General features: G+C 36.2%; 1 protein-coding gene across 3 annotated transcripts in view; it reads left to right on the top strand.

Annotated features, from left to right (window-relative positions):
• Nucleotides 1-16,375, top strand: part of PSMD14 (proteasome 26S subunit, non-ATPase 14) — a 99,963-nt gene extending 83,588 nt beyond the window's left edge. For all 3 annotated transcript variants that reach the window (XM_025853857.2, XM_073883418.1, XM_025853865.2), the window contains 3 exons: nt 2,437-2,562; nt 13,403-13,465; nt 15,960-16,375. In XM_025853857.2, the coding sequence (XP_025709642.1) occupies nt 2,437-2,562; nt 13,403-13,465; nt 15,960-16,058 (288 nt within the window). In that variant the 3' untranslated portion in view covers nt 16,059-16,375. The remainder of the gene's footprint in view (nt 1-2,436; nt 2,563-13,402; nt 13,466-15,959) is intronic.
• Nucleotides 16,376-19,337: the final 2,962 nt, after the last annotated feature.

Here is a 19,337-nt window from a genome sequence, read left to right as displayed (position 1 = left end):
GCCAGTAAGTTTTGGTTCATATGTGGCTCTCAAGTCCAAACATGCTAAGTAATCAGGAGTAAATAAGACCTTATTTAACTGATCAAAACTGTTCCTCACAAAGGTGCCTTAGAAGGAAATTCTCATGCATGAGGTGAATGGGAAGTGGGATGAATTGGGCTGTCCATATTGCCTCCTCTTTAAACCAGATGACCTCCACTTTTAATGTCATTTATATATTGTGGAGAAAGATGTGCTGTATAAGATTTTCATTGAAAGAAGAATTCTGTTTTGTTAAGTTTTATAAACCATTGTTTTAAAAGGTCAAAGCTACCAGTCAGCTCACCCAAAGGACCTGTGTGCTTGAGCATGCTGATGAGTGAGGGGCTGCAGGTGCCAGTTCTTCCCTGACCCAACGGGAGACACAGAGCCATAAATCTTTCTTCAGCTGTTTGCCTGTGTCCCAAAGTTTGTATGTGCTGTGGTAGATTTAGTTGATAGCTTGAAGTATATTTTCAACACTTATTTTTAATTTTTATAGAATAGGTACAGGCCATGAAAAAGAGCACCAGTCGGGTACAAACTGAACATATTATTCACATAGGTAAATATTTTATCAGTCTGATATCTGACACCCAACTATTTGGAAATATACAGCTAATTACATCAACTTTTCCCCCTTTTGATGCTCCTAAAATTTGCCATGATCCTTGGCATGAAAGATGCACACATAAATACCTACATAATTAATGTTATGTTTATGCTCCTAGTAGCTCAGTTTAGGAGCTTTTATAGTACCAGAAGCCCTGCCTTTACTCTTACCCCACCAACCTGTATACTTACCTTCAAACATACTCAAGGCTCACAGTGGAATCCTTGTTTAGGCATGGTAAGGATATCCTCATGCTCTATGGGAACTTTGGTTTTGAGGTGGTAGGAAAAATCCAGGTCTCAACACTTAACTATAGGTAGCTTTATAACATATATAGTTGCAGCTGCACCAGAATTTCCTGAAGATGTATTTTCTAGAACACTTACATTGGAGAAGAGGAGAAGCAGTCAAAGAAATTGGAATTACTTGTGCAGGATTTTTTCAGTTTTTTTGCAAACTACTCTTGTCCCTATGGACCCTTGAATAGGAATGGAGGAATTTGGAGCTTTGTGTCTTGTGAAGTCTTATAGGTGATTTTTGACATGCAGCTTATTCTCTAGCATAGAAACAAAAAACAAAACAAAACAAAAAACTTAACTTTGTACCACACATAACTGCAAAATTCTAAGCAAGTAGAATAGTTTTTCTAAACTAAACTCGACACTTCAGCTATATCTTCAGATCATGGCTCATGGATCTCACAAGATAGACTGGTCCTAATGGTAAAAGAACAATAATCGTTTTTTTTTTTTTCCACAAAGGTTTTATCAGTCATTTTAAAAAGTTACTCAATTGTAAGTTCAATTAAAGAACATTTATAGAGTAATAAGACTACAAAAAACTGTCTTAGGACTCTAAACTTGAAAACTTATAACTTTGAGGAATATGTACTCAGAACGAGGAGTCTAGCTTGAGAAACAACGAACTAAGGTGTTTAGTTCCATGATCACTAATAGGGTCTGATCCTAGTTTGCTGCTTTGATTGTAGACTGGACAAATCTGTGATTTCTTGCCCAGTTTCATGACTTTTCATTCTGACAGTGAGGAAGTTTTCATTTTAAAAATTATAGATGGAATATTAGAATTGAAAAGAAACTTAGAGAGTTATGAGGCCTTAGTTCATAGATATATAAACTGAGGCTCAGAAAGATTTAAATGAAGTCATTCAGTGAATGGGACATTTACCTCCTTATCATGGCCTTTGAAAGCTGGGCTATATGAACTATTAGAGACCTTGTGTGTAATGTAGTAGTTTCACTCATTCATTCATTCATTTATGCATTCACCAAATGTTTATTGAATGTCTGCTATGATTAGACTAGATATTTTCTAGACACTAGATCTTGGTGATCTTGAAATCAATAGGGCAGAGCTCCTACCCTGTTGATTTTTCCTTAGTGAGAGAGAAATGCAATAATAAAGAAAACAAAAATTTCAAGTGTTGATAGTGTTATAAAAATGATAAGGGAAGACGGATGTTTAAGATAGTGTGAGGTGACTTTTGTATATAGTGTGGTGAGGAAAGGCGTCTAACTCTAAGGAAATGAGAAATAAAAGCCATGCACAGATAAGGAAAATAGCCTTTGAGGCAGAAGGACAGCAAGTACAAAGCTCATGGCAGTGGAATATTCCTGAGGTTATATTAATATAAATTTAGGAGAAGTCTTACTCAAGTTTAAGTTAATAAAATTAAGTTTTAAATTCTTTCATTAATTCCAAAGTTTTTTTGTGACATTGTTTCTCAAACAAGTGAAGGAAATACCCTCAATACAGGAAAATAATTACTTTTTCTTTATATTTTTTAGATGTTGTTAAATTTGCATAAGAAGAGTTGGATGGAAGGTTTGACACTTCAGGACTACAGTGAACACTGTAAACACAATGAATCAGTGGTAAAAGAGATGTTGGAATTAGCCAAGAATTACAATAAGGTGAAAGTTACTTCCAACATTTATTTCTTTTTTTTTTTTTAAGATTTTATATTTATTTATTTATTTGTGAGAGAAGGTGGGGAGGGAGAGAGCACAAGCTAGGGGAGAAGCAGAGTATCCCCCCCCCCTTGAGAAGGGAGCCCAACGTGGGGCTCCATCCCAGGACCCCGGGATCATGACCTGAGCCGAAGGCAGATGCCTAACCGACTGAGCCACCAGGCGCCCCCCAAAATTTATTTCTTATAATCTTTGAAATATGTATGATTAGATGGCAAACATGGTATAAATATATACATAGTTAAAAATAGAGTGGCCTATTTTATAGATCAGAGAGTAAATATTTTGGACTTTGCAGGCCATCCAGTCTGTTGGCAGCTACTCAACTCGGCTGTCAGTCATCTAGAAGCAGCCACAGACAATACATAAAGGAATGAGTGAGGCTGTGTTTCAGTACAAATTTTTTTTATTTTTATTTTTTAAAATTTTTTAAAGATTTTATTTATTTATTTGACAGAGAGAGAACAAGAGAGCACGAGCAGGGGGGAGTGGCAGAGGAAGAGGGAGAAGCAGGCTCCCCACTGAGCAGGGAGCCCGAAGCGGGGCTCGATCCCAGGACCCTGGGATCAGGACCTGAGCCAAAGGCAGTCGTTTAACCGACTGAGCCACACAGGCGCCCCAATACAACTTTATTTAATAAAACAGGCAGCTGGCTAGATTTGGCCCATGGGCTATAGTTTCCAACCCTGTTGTAGGCCATATAAAATAGTTTTACATTTGAAATTTCTTCCTTATCCAGAGGGCTTTTTCTTGGAAGGGAAAGGGAAACAAGGAGATGTAGGATAATAACAACAGCATTTAATACTTCTACATATAGTTTACTTTATGAACTTTTCTTTTTTTCATTTAATAAGTGTCTGTTGAAAACCTGCTATGTGCCAGGCACTGGGGATACGGTAAAAAGCAAGACTTGTCCTCACAGAAATTATTTTCTGGTGGGGGAAACAAAGTAAACAGCGAAACACAATATAATAATATATTGTGATTGGTGCTATAAGAAATAAATGGGATGATGTAAAGAATAACTAGGGGAGATCACTTTATATGAGGATGTTTAAAAAGTTATATTTTGTGAAATCTCCTGAAAATATTTATTGTATGCTAAAATACATGTGGCCATAATATTTTTGCTCATAAATTTATATTCTTTTACAATTCTGAAATTAAAAAAAATACTTGAACTATGACTTAAAATGTATCTTCTGTGTTGTATTAGTTTCCCTAAACTGGGTATTTTAAAACAAATATATTCCCTCACGATTATGGAGGCTAAAAGTCTAAAATCAAGTTATTAGCAGCCTCCAGGGGAAGATCTTTCCTTTCCTTTTCCAGATGCTTTAGTCCCAGGCTTTCTTTAGCTTGTGACAACTCCAATCTCTAACCAGGGTTAGGATTTCAACATATTTGGGGGGGGTACATAATTCAACCTAACATGTATTTTCCAGCTTTCTTGACAAAAACCCACATAAAGAATAGATTTTACATTTTGACCCAGAATATGCAAATGTATATGTGTGTATATATAGTTGCAACAAAAGTTTTACAAAATAATATTTACCCTTATTACGTGTGATATGTTGTTGTCATTTGACTCAGTTTTATTGTTTCAATCATATATACATATTATATACACATACATATAGCTTACTGCGTTTTGTAAAACACACAAATTATACAGTGTTTTGTTTACAAATATTTATTGAATATCTCCTGTACAAGTTGCAGTGGAAAACAGGGATCCTTCCTTCATTTATAGGAAAACAGAGGCAGTAAAAAAAATTCACAAATGATCAGAGTAGTAGGCCAAAATGGGCGTGTTCCTTAACACCTTAGTATTCAATTTGTCCACAGACCAGCTGTATCAGTATCACCTGGGATCTTGTTAGAAATGCAGACTCTCAGACCTACTGAATGAGAATCTACATTTGATCAAGATTTCCAGGAGATTTGTATACTCATTTATATACAAGTTAGAAGTTAGAGAACTGCCCTAGAGAAGTCTGTAGTGAAATTCTATAGAGATTCAGGGGCTTTTGCTTTCAGTTGTGGGAGACCCAGGATGCTGTCTTAGAGAATAACAGCATTTGAACTAGACCTTAAAGCTTGAATAAGATTGGACATACGGAGAAATGTTACCGTAGGCAAAATAAACATTTTTTATTGTTTATACCTTTACCTAGTCTGGGTAAAGACTAGGAGACAGAAAAGACAAAGACACCTTTTAGGAAACTGTGTTTGGCTTGAGTATATGATACATGAAGGTGAATAGGGGAGAATAGTTTTTTTAAAGTTACTGAAGTCAAATAACAGGGCTTGGAATATCAGGATAGAGTTATTTTTGACCAGGAGCATGATATACCCAGAACCTGTCTCTAGAAATGTAATTTAACAACAGTATAAAAGAAGGAGTGTGCTGTAAGAGGAGATTTGAAATGGACGTTCTGTTTAGGGGGAGCTTGCTGTTATTCAAACAAAATGTACTAGGTATCAGCTTTACCACAGTGGCATTAGGAACAGAGACATCAGTAGACAAATAAAACGTGGCACCCGTTGGATGGATGAAGTGAAAGAAGGACTAATCGAGGGTGAATTCAGGGTTTCTTCCTAAGTGACAAGAAGTATGTTAGTACCATTAAAATTTTCCAATTTAGAAGTAGAAGGATTGAGAAAGGAGTTAGAGTTCTATTTTAAACAAGCAGTGGAAATATAGGACTAAAATTTAATGGTAGGGGCTAGAGCTTAAGATTTTGGAGACAGTTAAAATTGATATTGGTTGTCACACCAAAAAGTAATATTTCTCTTTTTACATTAAACACATCTTACCAAAATAAATATTAGCCAAGAGACAGTATATAAAATTTGCCACATGTAGCAAGAAGTCTTTGGAGAGAGTTTAGCTTTGAAAAAAATTGATGGGCCCATACAAACTAAATTCCAGCAGAATTAGGCCTGGCTTTGAAGATCATGCCTTGATGTATATGTAGTGTTCCAGCTGGAAATCTCCACTGATTCTAGATGATAGGGGGGAAAAATTTTTTTTTTCATCTTTCTAGTATATGTTTTCATGTAGTGATATTAACGAAAAAGAAGTAGTTTATCATACTTAAAATAGTTATTAACCTTTTACACATTAGTGACTTAAGTAATATTATTCAGCAGACTGTAGGAATGGTTTTCATTTCTCTGTAACATTGCAAGTTTAAGTAAATTCATATTGGTACCACTGCCAGGAAATAACCTATTTATGGTTACTGCTGCCCATCCACAGAAGTTTTTCCTATTTTACAGTTTTAAAAAATCTCTGTAGTACTCAAAAACTTGTAAGGTTTGGTTATAAAATGAAAACAATGTGTAAGCTGTGATATGAAGGAGTCCAAATTTGAGAATGTAATTCCCTCTGTGATTGAAAGAGAATGTGGTGGAGTTTTTAGTAACACTTAAAATATAAAAAGAAAGGCCCATGCTACCAATTCTTCATAGTATTCTTTTTAATTGGTTGGTGTTTTAAACTAAGGTAATTACCGTTAGGTGCCAGTTAGCTCCTAAAGTGAAAGAAGATTAGAAAATAATTAAATTCCTTTGTCCCAACTTTTCTATTTCAAGTCTGAATTCCACACAGATTCTGCTTGATTACTAGTCATTGATTTCTCTAATTACCAAACTACAACACCCACACTCTGTTATTCCAGATCTCCTAATTTATTCTGCTAAGATGCATCAAATTTTAAAATATTGATAATATTTGATTGGATATTTTTAAGTGAAAGTGCAAGTGAAAAATGAATTGTAGAAGAGTATTTTAAGAATAACAGAGAGACATAAAAATTTGCCTTGTTTTCAAACATGTAGCCCTATAAATCTGAGATTTGACAGTGTAGCTTTTAGATAGAAATAGTGCCTGCTCTATAACCTGAAAGAAAATTCAGGTATGGGGATGCCTGGGTGGTTCAGTCGGTTAACATGTCTGCCTTCAGCTCAAGTCATGATTGCAGGGTCCTGGGATTGAGCCCTGCATTGGGCTCCCAGCTCAGCGGGGAGCCTGCTTCTCCCTCTCCCGCTCCCCGTGCTTGTGCGTGTGCTCTCTCTCTCTCTGTCAAATAATTAAATTAATAAACAATCTTAATAAATAAAAAAAAGAAAATTCAGATATATTTCAGAAAGTTCAGAAAATACATATGTATTTTTTACATGTAAAACGTGTAATTATGTGACTATGTTTGGTTTACTACAGTAGCTAGTTAAGTAGGAAAATGTTGTTTTATGCTAGTGTAATAAGATAAGAAAAACAAAATAATATGTAAATATTGGGAAAACCAGGCCAGATTATCATTTCTTAAGTATGATAGGATATGTTTGCAATCAAACAGAAATCTAAGAGCCTAAACTAGAAAATTGTTAGAACTGTTACAATAGAGAATTATGTGGGTGGTAACCAAGCAGTTACATAGGCTGAAACCAGTTGAAAAATACAATAGGCAAATCAATTCATAGCATCCAAAATTACCAAATACTTAGAAATAATTACCATAAGAAAGAAATGTATAAATGTATATGACTTATTTGAATGATACTAAAAACATTTGCGAATAGATTCCCTTGTTTCCAAATAGGAAGATTCAGTATTGTAAAGCTGCTGTCAGACTTCCTAAAGATTACTTTAATGCTAGTAAGAATATCAATGAGGTTTTAAAGTTTTGGTAACTTGACAGTAAAGTTTATCTGCAATAAAAATAATAATTAACATTTATTGAATGCTTGTTAGGAGTCAGACTGGGAGAAAATATTTGTACTGGTAACACAGAAAGGGCTAGTATCCAAAAAATGCATAATATCCAAAGAATCCCTATAAAATAGTTTTAAAAAACAATAATTTGGACAAAAGAGCTAGAAAACTCACTGAAGACAAGTGGCATATAAACATGAAAAGACAAGTCCAACCTTATTAAGTAGTCAAAGAAAAAAATTAAAATTATAAATAGAATTTTTTTTCTTTTCAAATATAAAAATTTGGGAAAATGCATCACTAGTGGGTAAGTAGAGTGACATAACATTTTTGGAGGCCATCTTTCAATTTTAAATGCATATGACTCTTAAAACTAACATGTTCTCTTTTAAGGGTTATTATGAAGAATGAATTCTGTAAGCACCGACTTAGAGAAATATTTACAATCTGTTATATAAAAAATTAAATTATAGAACAACTTGAAAAGTGCCTACTATTTTACCTTCCCTTTCCTTTTCAAAGATACCTATTTTGGAGCACCTGGGTGGCTCAGTTGGTTAAGCATCTACCTTCTGTCTGCCTTCTGCTCAGGTTGTGATCCCGGGGTCCTGGGTTGAGCCCTGCATGGGCTCCCTGCTTAGTGGAGAGTCTGTTTCTCTCCCTCTGCCCTCTGCTTGTGCTCTCTCTCAAATAAATGAATAAAAATCTTAAAAAAAAAAAAGATACTTGTCTCCCATTTATCTCAACGTATTATGTTGTTAACACTGTCAGTTCAAAGGTGGAAGGCAGGGAAATGATCTGCTTTATGTAAATCCTGCATTATTTTCAGTTTTTGTGTTAACCAGGTGTTACTTATATCTAAGATTGTGTTAGCTCAAAGTAGCAATGGCTTCAACAAGATAGAAATGTAGGTCTCAAAAAAAAGAAAAAGAAATGTAGGTTTCTGGCAACTCAAGGCCTGTATGAAACTTTGAGGTCATCATGAACCCAGATTTTTTTTTTTTAAAGATTTTTCTTATTATTTGAGAGAAAGAGAGAGAGTGCATGGGGGTGGAGGGACAAAGGGAGAGGGAGAGAGAGAATCTCAAGCAGACTCCCCACTGAGTGTGGAGCCTGACTCAGGACTCAGTCTCACGACCCTGAGATCGTGACCTGAGCGAAACCTGGATGCTCAACCGACTGAGCCACCCAGGTGCTCCAAACCCCGATTCCTTCTATCTTTTGCTCCACTTCCCTTATATTGACTTCCATCCTATAGATATCCTTATGATTCACGGTGATTGCTAGAGCTTTAGCTATCCCATCCGAGTTCCCAGCAACAGGTAAAAAAGGAAGGGCAAAAGGGGGGTTACTTCCCAGTTAAATCAATTCCCTTTCACAATCCTTTTCTTAAGTCCTACCCAGCAGCACTTCTGATTATATTTCACTGGCAGAACTCAAGCGGACACACCTTGCTTTGCGAAAGGCTATATAGTGTGGTCTTTTTTTTTTTTTAATATTTTATTTATTTATTTGACAGAGAGAGACACAGAGAGGGAACACAAGCAGGGGGAGTAGGAGAGGGAGAAGCAAGCTTCCTGCTGAGCAGAGAGCCCTAGCGGGGCTAGATCCCAGGACCCTGGGATCATGACCTGAGCTGAAGGTGGATGCTTAACGAATGAGCCACCCAGGCGCCCCTAGTGTGGTCTTTTACCTGGGAGCATCACTGCCTTTACTAAAATCAGGGTTATATTACAAAAGAAGGGGAAAATATATGTTGGGTAGGCAGCAAATAGATTCTGCCATAGAAATTTTTTCAACAAGTTGAACTACAGTTTCCATTATGTGTGCACACACATACACATATGATCTTTATTGTATATTTCTATTTTGTGTAATTACACTTGAAAATTGGATTCCCTGTAAGATTTTTAGAAAGAATTTATGCTGTTCAGGCCATTTATTAAATCATGGATTTGGCTTTGTTATTATTTAGGATGTGTCATTAAAAACTAATCGTTTCCTGAATTGTCATGAATCTTGCTTCAAGGTCTTTGGAGATAGATAGTACTGTTGAAGTCACACTTGCATTGCTTATTAGCTGTATGGCTGTATGTGTCCCTGTTCTCTGTGCACACTCCATTTTTGTATATTTCATACTGCATTGCGGTGTGAGATTTATAGGCAAGTAAAGCCCAAATGTGAGCTCCTTGAAGAGCAAGAACTGTCTTACTCAGAATGAGTGATTACCAATATGTAAAATGAAAATTCTGCTGTTGAGGACATGTATAGGTTATAAGCTATTCCAAAAGGAGAGTTAGAAATACGTTTTTTTATAATAGAAGTATTGCTGGAATTAACATATAGTTCCTCAAAGGTGCCTAATTTCTGCATATGTAAAATGTAGATTACGTGAATTCACTGGGATGTTTTAAGGATTCAGTAAATTAATATTTGTAAAAGCACGTGTATGGTAATATTTAATTACTGATAGTGGTAGGAAAACCAATTTTCTCCAAACTCACACCTCTTATCCTGTCTCAGATTTCTAATTGTTTCGTGTTTGTTAATTTTGCTTTCCCAAGTATGTTTTATAAAAGCCGTTTCTTTAAACTCATTCTCTACTGCCTTAACCCAGTAATGTGATTTTCAGTTATATAGTCAATACATTGACCTCACATAAAATCAAGAAAGGAGTAAAATACATTATCTTAAAATGCACTAGCAGTTACTCAGAGTTTGTTTAATGGTGAAAAAAATTACCATATATGTGATTTTAGAAAGCATGTGTTTATGTGGGAGTATGGCATGTTATAGACTGAAGAAAGTTAACATTTCAAAGGGAAAAGAAGAAGCCCAAGGACTAGAGAAGTGTGGAGTAAGAGACACGGTATCATAAAAGCAGAGAGGTTAAAGGATTATAAAGGAAAACAGGTATTGGAGAAGCTCCTAAAGGCATTCAGAAAGTCCAAGAAAACTGAGTTCGTTGGAATTTACGTGTGGAGATCCTTAAAAGAGTGTTAATGAAGTGCAAAGAATCCAGTCCATATTTATTAAAGGGTAGATTAAATGGTAGAATCTAAGATACTGGTTTTCCATTTAATAAATTTGACCATTACCAGAAAAAAGAGAATGAAGTTAATGGGTTTCGTAAAAGCCTCTTTAAGATGGGGGTACATCTGAGGGGATTATGATAACATAACAGACCAAATTCTAGGAATTTCTTAGAACTGTGCAGACCGTGCATGATGGGATAGCCATCTGGGGGTCTTTGTTGATAAACTGTTAAAAACGTTTCTAGTGTGAATAGCCACAAACATTTTCAGTGCTTTTTTGTTGGTTGAGTAAACCGAAGAGCATGAATGCAAAAGCAAAATTTGATGCCAAATCACAGAAGTTGCCATAAACACAGAAGTTCCCCTAGTGAGGACACTGCCTGTGCCTGAATTTCATTTGTTTCTGCTGCTACCATTTCTTAATTTTTCCTGGTGACTAGCCAGATTAGAACTATGAATGAAGACAAACTGGTCTTGCCCAGATGGTAGATGAGATATAGGTGACTTAGGTAAGTGGAGAAAATATTTAAGGGTTTGATGTGATGATCTGGTCTGCTCTGGTCTATCTTAGAATGAAAAAGATGTGCTTATTCTTTGTCATGGGGGTTTGCAACCTTAGTATATGCCTAAATCTACAGCTGCTCCTCATTTTCCAGATGGCATCTATGGCTGGGAGTACTTTTTACCATCTGCACTTCTCAAAGAGTTTGTGAACTCTCTCTTTTAATTATTGGAAATGGAAAAACTAATTGGTAAAGTGGTTAAACGATGTAAAAGATTTTAAAAATTAAGTTAGAGCTTTTTACATCCTATTTAACCTTTTAAATAAGATCAGTGTTTTTTGACTTTCATCTTTGCCTACCTGCCATCTTTGATATTTGCAGTACTCCAAAACACTTTGTAATAACTATTTGTACATTGACTGGTATTTTGAGCCAAATTCCAAAACTCTTACCTCCTTCCAGTACTGTACTGTTTTTGACATGTGCATAAAGCAGCTAACACTGAATGAATGTAGAGTACAAACTAATGTGAATTGTTCCGTTCATTCATCCAATAATGTTTTCAAGTTGGTAAGGTATAGTGTCATGATTTGTAAAAGTAATTGAGAAAAACAAACTTTTTATGTGTTGCTCATGTTTCTATATATGTAAAACATTGAGATGGAGAAGCAATTTCCCACTTAGGTAATACTTTTTTACTAGTTGAGCATAATAGGAGTGACATCTGACTTAACAAATCATATAGTTTAAGTGAAATGAACATATTCTCTATCTAGGGAATTCTAGATTTGGAGTGTTATTAGCTTTTATTTTTCCTTCTTCCAGGTTTATGAGTCATAAATGTATTTTCTTAATGATGTATTGTAAATAAGTATCCTCTAATAATCAGGTACAGTACTTATTCACCATCTTTTCTCTTTAGGCAGGTTCTACTGGGGAAAATTCTCTAGATAGTTTGTCCATTTATAAAATTAGACACTTGCCATCTTTGCTCATTTTCAAGTTCTCTGTTTACAAAACTATTAAGAAGGTGTGAAATGCAGCCAAACTTCCCAGTTTATGGGAAATGTCTGATGATTGCATTTCCTACATGTTCATTGTTCACACATGAAGAAATTTGGCAGCTGCGAGACTATTAAGTTTAGAGTATCCAAATCTAACCCTCACTGGGATTTTGGTTTCCTGCTTTCCACCCCCACCATCTCACCCCTTTGGTAATCATATTTGTGGTAAGTGCTGTGGTGTTATTTCTTAAGGTTGACGATCCTTCAGTTTTCTGTGTTTTCCACTTATCAGATGCTATGAATAAATCATAGACCAGGAGTTCACCTGGTACAGAGTCCTGGCTTCAGACAGAAAATTACCCAAACTCTGAAGGAGGTTCCTTCTCAATAAAGAGGTTTTATGGTGGTGCCGTTGTTGAGAGAGGGGGCAGTGGTGATAGCTAATCGACATGCTGTAATTCTTTCGTAATTACCTGCTAGAAAATTTATGGTCATACACATGAGAGTTTGTAGCTAACTGAAAATAGTAGAAAATGGTTTGTGTATATTGTTTTGTTGATTTAATTTTACTTGATTTGGCTTTTAATTCAAGTAAGTTTTACTTGATTTGGCTTTTAATTCAAGTAAGTTTTTCCTGTTGAAAACTTCAGATTACTCTGTTTCTTCATGATTACTAAAGATCAGTCATGGAAAAGTGAGATTTTTTTTCTGAATACATGTACTACTTTTAGAGATTTAAATATGTAGAGTTATGAAGGGAGAAAACTGTATGATTTGTTAAGTGGATCAAAAGGCAGCAGCTCCTTTGATCCTAAGAGCTTCTCATAGTTAAATGGATACTGGGTGTGCATGGGTTCAGTTGGCCAAAAAAAGGCAACAAAGAAATGGGAAGTTGGGGCAGAGGTGTAATGAAAGTAGAACAAGGAAAAGGAGAATAGGACTAGTTAGCACCATGGTGCCCTAAGAACTGCCTCAGGCACTTCTCTCCTTCACTTTAGCCATCCCTCAGAGGGCTCTGTAACAGTTTCCAGATGGTGAATACTACCATGTGCTGGTCCAGTTTGACATATTCGGTGTCTTTTACGTATTTCTTAAGTCTGTTTTCAAAATGATGGTGGTAGGGGCCTGGGTGGCTCAGTCAGTTAAGTGTCTGCCTTCGGCTCTGGTCATGATCCTGGGGTCCTGGGGTCGAGCCCCTCGTGGAGCCGGGCTCCCTGCTCAGCGGGGGCCTGCCTTTCTCTCTGCCACTCCCCCTGCTTGTGCTCTCTCGCTCTCTCTCTCAAATAAATAAATAAAATAAAATAAAAATACAATAAACATAAATGATGGCGGTAATAGTTTTTATTACACTGAAGGTTATTCTGAAGATTAGCAAACTTGCTTTTTTGTTTAGTAAGTCACTTGAATAAAAGGTTCTGTGAATGAAAATTATGATCACCATTGTCCTCAGTTGAGTGTTCTGCGGTGGGAAAAGTAAATTCGGAATTTGAAACTCTGTCCTTTGTGTCTCATTCACAGGCTGTAGAAGAAGAAGATAAGATGACAGCAGAACAGCTGGCAATAAAGAATGTCGGCAAGCAGGTGAGGTATACTGGAATAGGTTATGCGGTCGCACAAAGACGTGCTCTTGTAGAGTTAAAGCTGTGGGAGGGCCTGTATGATTTTTTTTTCCCTGTTTGTTCGCTCTACATTTTTCTTTTGTCCTGTAACTATGATGCTAATTTTAAAGGTCACTGAATTACTTGATGTCAAATTCTCTTTGCCATATATAGTGAAGTCACAAATAGATCTGTAAGATACTCTCTTTAGTGAAAATGATTTACTAGAAATAAATCAAGAAACTTATGTCCTGAGTTAATTATTCAGGTGTTATTTTTACTTGAAATAATATTACCGGTGAAGATAATATAATGGTTTATTTCATATGTAACAGTTTTTTAAATGATACATTTTGTCAATATGTAGGCTTCAGTTTGTAGGTAATGTTCCTGAGAAGGCTGAGAGCCCCATTGGATTATAGTGAGTGAGGAGAAAGGGTTTTAAGTATTTGCTCTTTCACATTTCCAAGATGAAATATATATTTTAGTTCCTATTTTCTGAGGGTTGGGGGAACACACCAGCCAATTAAAAGAATCTACAGATTAATTAGACTGTTTTTTAAAGAATGTTGATTACATTTTTTTCATTTCATGGAACATGGTTATCATATTGCTGATGTTGGCAGAATCTTGATATTTCAGATGCAAGACACTAAGCTGTCTTTGCTTTCAGCCATCCTACCATATGCTCTGATCCCATCACATCTCACAAGCTATGTAGGTTTGGGCCAGGACCATTCTTGGATGGGAAATCTCTAAGAATCACCCAGCTGCCACAAGAAGTAATGTAGATAACTGAGGGAAGTGTGTTACCAGTTCACTACAAAACCAGTTACTCCAACAGAGCAGTAGGGGCAAAGGTCTGACTTAAATATCATAATTAGTGAAATTAAATCTCACTACATTCTGAATATTATAATTTAAAAACAGCTAGAACCCTCCCCAAACAAAATGAAGTATAGTTCATCTTGTTCTCTCATCCTGTGTGATCTGGTTACCTTGTCTTTTCCCACTACTTACTGTAGTCCTAATATCTATTATTAGATCACCAACTTGGAGTCTTGCACTTGATAGAACTCACTAACTATTTTTTGAATAAATGACTGTGAGGCTACGATGTAGATTTTAGCAGTTAGCAACAAATAAAAGGTCTAAATTAAAAGTGAAGCTGAAAAATATGTAATGGGCAAAGTCGAATAATCATCAGAATCATTTTTTTTAATCTAGCATTTAACTGGTTTAGCCTATTGCGTGGCAAAAGCAAAACTGTCTGTAATGGAATCAGATCACTATCTTTTACTCCTGCCAGTCTTTCTCAGACACTTTCACCTAAGATTTCCTAAGGCTTATTTCTGAAATAAAGAAAATTTAATATGTGGCCTAATTACTTGAAATTATTTGTAGCATGTTGCATCTCTGGGTTGTTTAAGGAAATCAAGCATGTATTGAAATTGTAATTTAGAAAAGAACAGCCAAGAAATAATTCCAGTGATGAGCATTTGTTTAAAGTCAGGAGTCTTGGGTATTTTAGCAATACCCATACAAAAATAATGCTTTAATTGAGAATTTTTTATTGTGTGCAATATATATTTTAAAGCTTTCACATTTAGTTGAAATACTTCGTTCAGCTCAGCCTTAAACATAAATATATTTAAGCATTTTAATTTAACTTCATTTATTACAGTGTTATTTTAAGCTCATTTTTAACTCAGATGTTTCAAATATAGATTTGATCAGGTTTCAGTTAAAAGATTGTACCTATATGCTTTTCTCTGATACCTTATTTTTTCAAAATAGCTGCAGAAAATATGTATTCTTAGCATTATTTTATACACATTATATACATGTAAATTATGTATATCTTAACATTGTATTTAAATTTTTAAACAACTAACAGTGACTTTTGATCCAGGAGTATTTCCTGAATCATTTAAAGCACTTTTTCCTGAAATACTAAAATTCTACAGGAACTAAATTTAAATTAAAATTGCAGAGGAAGTGATGAGAAAGAATTCACATTGAACTCTTACCTATTGGTGCATCTGCTTCGAGTAAAGAACCTCTTAGACAGTCAATAAATATGAATGACAGAAAATATGCACACATACTTGGGCTTATGTACACTTATAAATGCTTATACTTTGTTTTTAAAAAAATCAGATGCTGCAGCTGTATAGAATTCCTTGTTACTCCATAATTTCTGGTATAGAGTCGAAGCATTGATTGTATAAATAAGTTTTTTACTGTGTAATCTATTATTTTATCAGGTTTTACATAAATCAGTTTTTCATTGTGTAATCTTATTTTATCAGGTTTTATCTAAGAACATAACAATATATTAGGAAAATTAAATTGTAAAATATGTATAAATTTAGGTTTGGCTTTCTTTACCAATTTCATCAACTACTTAAACTAAGTAATTCTTCTATCAGTAATATGGTTCTTTTTTCTTTTTCTTTCCTTATTTTTTTATTTAGGACCCCAAACGTCATTTGGAGGAACATGTGGATGTACTTATGACTTCAAATATTGTCCAGTGTTTAGCAGCTATGTTGGATACTGTCGTATTTAAATAAAACAATGCAAAAAGCTATTGGTGATACTTTCAGCGTATATTCCTCTATTGTTCCTAATGCTCAAAATCAAGGGACCTCTGAAGGTGTGTTTGGTTAAATGTAAGACATCTGGCATCATTTGCAGTACTGTAACACCTTCAGTCTCGGTTGTGCAATTACTTCTGTTTCTTTAGTCAGGGTCTTTGCAGATTCCAAAGTTGTATAAGAATACATCAAAGTGGACAAATTTTGTTAAGATCCCATTTAATATTTGAAGAAATCAGTAACACAAATATATTTTGATTGTTGCTTACAAAATAAAATACATTTACAATCTATGTCTCCTGAGGTTTTTTGGCACTGGGTGGAATTGAGAGAGTAACATTTGACAGTGCTCTCAAAATCTCACACAAAGATATGTTTCTCTTTGCAATTTAAGATCTTATAACACATAAAACATCAGTGTGATAACAAAACTTCACAAATATAAAATGATCACCATTAAGGAGTTGCTACCCCATTAGTGAGTAACCCAGAAAAAAATGTTGACATATTTTATTAAAAGTATCTGTCACAAATTAATATTGTATAGTCAGTATCTTAACATATTATACTTTCCAGGGTTTCAGAGGAGTACATTTAAGAAGAAAAAGGGAACAATGTTAATTTAGACTTTATTTTTTTTTTAAAGAATACATTCTACCAATGTTGAGATTACCTGGAAGCTGTCTGCTTCAAACTCCACTAAACTTTTAGCTAAGACAGCCATAGAAGGTATATAATCTCTTCAAAGCAAATTAAGAAAAGGCACCATAATGTGAATTTAGTATCATGAGCACATAAGAAATAATTTTGTTACTGTTTTCTCTCATCTTCCCAAATTAACTTAAAAGTACTCAGTTTTCTGATAAAGACACAAATTTGACTAATAGCAGGTTTTATAGATGACCTTATCCCTCAACCTGTTTCTAACCTGATATACATAAATAACTGCCCCCATTAATACTCATGGCACAGCACCATTCTGGGTATACCAAGGAGTATGGGAAAACATATGGAGACAGATTTAATTCTTGTCTGTATCCTTTGTGAAAATATGGTAAAATGTTTGTTTCTAAGGCTTCATTAAAAGAGGGTTTTACTTGGGGACTTGGAATTTAGACTTAACCCCTACTAGAGGTGGTAGGAATGTGTGGTAGACCAAATTACTGTCCTATTTGAACAATTCTAGTCTCTTACTGGTTGCCTAATGAACAATTACCAGAAACTAAAAGTAGAAATGGCTTAAATTCCCACTTTGTTTCACAGTCTCTTTTTTGGTAGAATAAGGGGTATTCTGAGCATTTGCTTGTCCTGTGGCTTTTTCTCTTATATATAGTCATAGTATATTTTATGTAGGACATGTAATATGTATTAATTGTTGAGATTACAACAGCTAACCATTTACAATTAAAATACAAGTGGAAGTTAGCAGAAGTTTTCCTTTTGCCTAATTTAATCTTGTGTGCAGACTTTTTGAATACATGATCTTTCCCTTTACATAAATAAGGTTCGATGATTTATTTCACAGATAATCATTGGAGCTAGTCAAGATTTTTTTCATACAGTATGCCCTTAGAAGAAGGCCTCAATAATCCAGAGGCTATTCTCAACATTCCATTTGAAATACTTTTTTTTTGTTTTTCATTTTAGTCTCCTGAAAACATCTGAGAAGGCTTACACAATGCCTGCCTTTTGCTCTTATTTGATCACCTCATTGTCGTGGACTCCCCACAACCAGTACCACTTTCTCCTGCTTGGTTCATGTTGGAAACACTCCCAATTTCAAAACCTTACCAGGATCCCTCCTAGCAAAAACCTGCATTTTCTTTCGAGATTTGGAATGGATCAAAATTAGGATGCTCTGAGTGTCAATGAACACTTTTGTCCTGGAATGTACAGCTATTTTAGCAGCAGCCTGGTGGCTCGGGTCCAGTTAGGCATTGAAATGACTTATTTAATCACAAGCTCAGTAAGGTGTGTATGTGCTTATGTGGGCATCTTTACCCATCTATTATGCAGCGTTAAAGCAGCACAAGAACCAAAACTCCTGCTTGCCTCTAGTATAGAGATGTCCCTGCTTTCCTCTTTGACTAACATGGGGCCATTGGAAGCTCCAACCTCACTATACAGTGTGATCTGCCTGGACCAGGAGCACCTGGCTCTTCTGGGAGCTCATTATAGATAGAGAATCCAGGCCCCCACTTCAGACCTGAATCAAGAATCCTGGCAAGGCTCATATGCACTTTAAAGTCTGAGAATCCCTGCTGCACGCAAGTATGGCTCAAGAGCAGGTGTGCTGATCTTGAGGAAAGTGAGTTTTCCCTTTTGAGCATATGTAAGTTCAAGATATAGCCTGTAATGAGGAATCACTGAATTTAGTACTGATAATCTTAAGTCAGACTTGCACATTTATCTCCTATTCCAATTCCTTAAAAACTGAGGAAGGTTCACTCTATTCCTCTTCTATACTTTAACATTTCATTTTTGCATTCTTCATTCTTTAAAAAGTTAATTCAGGATGCCATGAATGAGAAAGCCTCCAGAGCCCAGGTGCAGTCTTGCCTTTTCGGCTGCCTACTTAAGGCTCTTGGCCCACTGAGAAAGGGGCGGAGGGTAACCTTGGAAGCAGGGGACAGAGAGGCCCTCAGAGACAAAGAAGTTAATGATCGAAGAAAGGAGAAAACAAGTCTAGCCAAAATTGGGCAAAAACCTCTCAGGAGAAATGGTGGTGGAAGGTAAAGGGCAGAAATACCAAGTGTCAAATAGTGTCATAGCTACTGTCCCCTCCCCCGCACCCCGAAGCCTCAACAGCCAAGGCCCTGCTTGTTGATGAAGCTTCATGGCCAGGAGCTGAGCTTTGCTTCCGAAAAGAAAAATGGACCTGGCTGTATTTTTCTCTCAGAAAACTGTCTCGGTTTCAGTCGGACATCTGGTCACCCACTTGTCCCTCCCAGGGCCGTCCGCGCTGGGCCTGGCTCGCGGCACCCTGCTGGAGGCACAGCTGGTGCCCTCTGCAGCCAAGGCGCCCAGCCCGCCTCGAGATCTCAGGCTGGGCTCCGCGCTGACCGTTCGGCCCACTGAGGCAGCGCTCTTTAAAAAGGCGTCCGCCTAGGCGGAAGTCGAGTCTGGTTAACCCCTCTCTGCCCAAGTCCAGGACCCACCCAATGTCCCCAGCGCCGCTCTCCGTCAGGGAGGTGCCGAGGCCCGAGGAGGGCTGACGCGCCCTCTCGAAGGCTTCGGCTGCACCGGGCGGAGGTT

This window comes from Callorhinus ursinus, unplaced genomic scaffold (assembly GCF_003265705.2).
Source record: "Callorhinus ursinus isolate GAN/ISIS: 27379988/994484 unplaced genomic scaffold, GSC_fseal_2.0 scaffold2, whole genome shotgun sequence".
Taxonomy (NCBI): Eukaryota; Metazoa; Chordata; class Mammalia; order Carnivora; family Otariidae; genus Callorhinus; species Callorhinus ursinus.
This window is presented reverse-complemented; position numbering and strand designations above follow the sequence as displayed.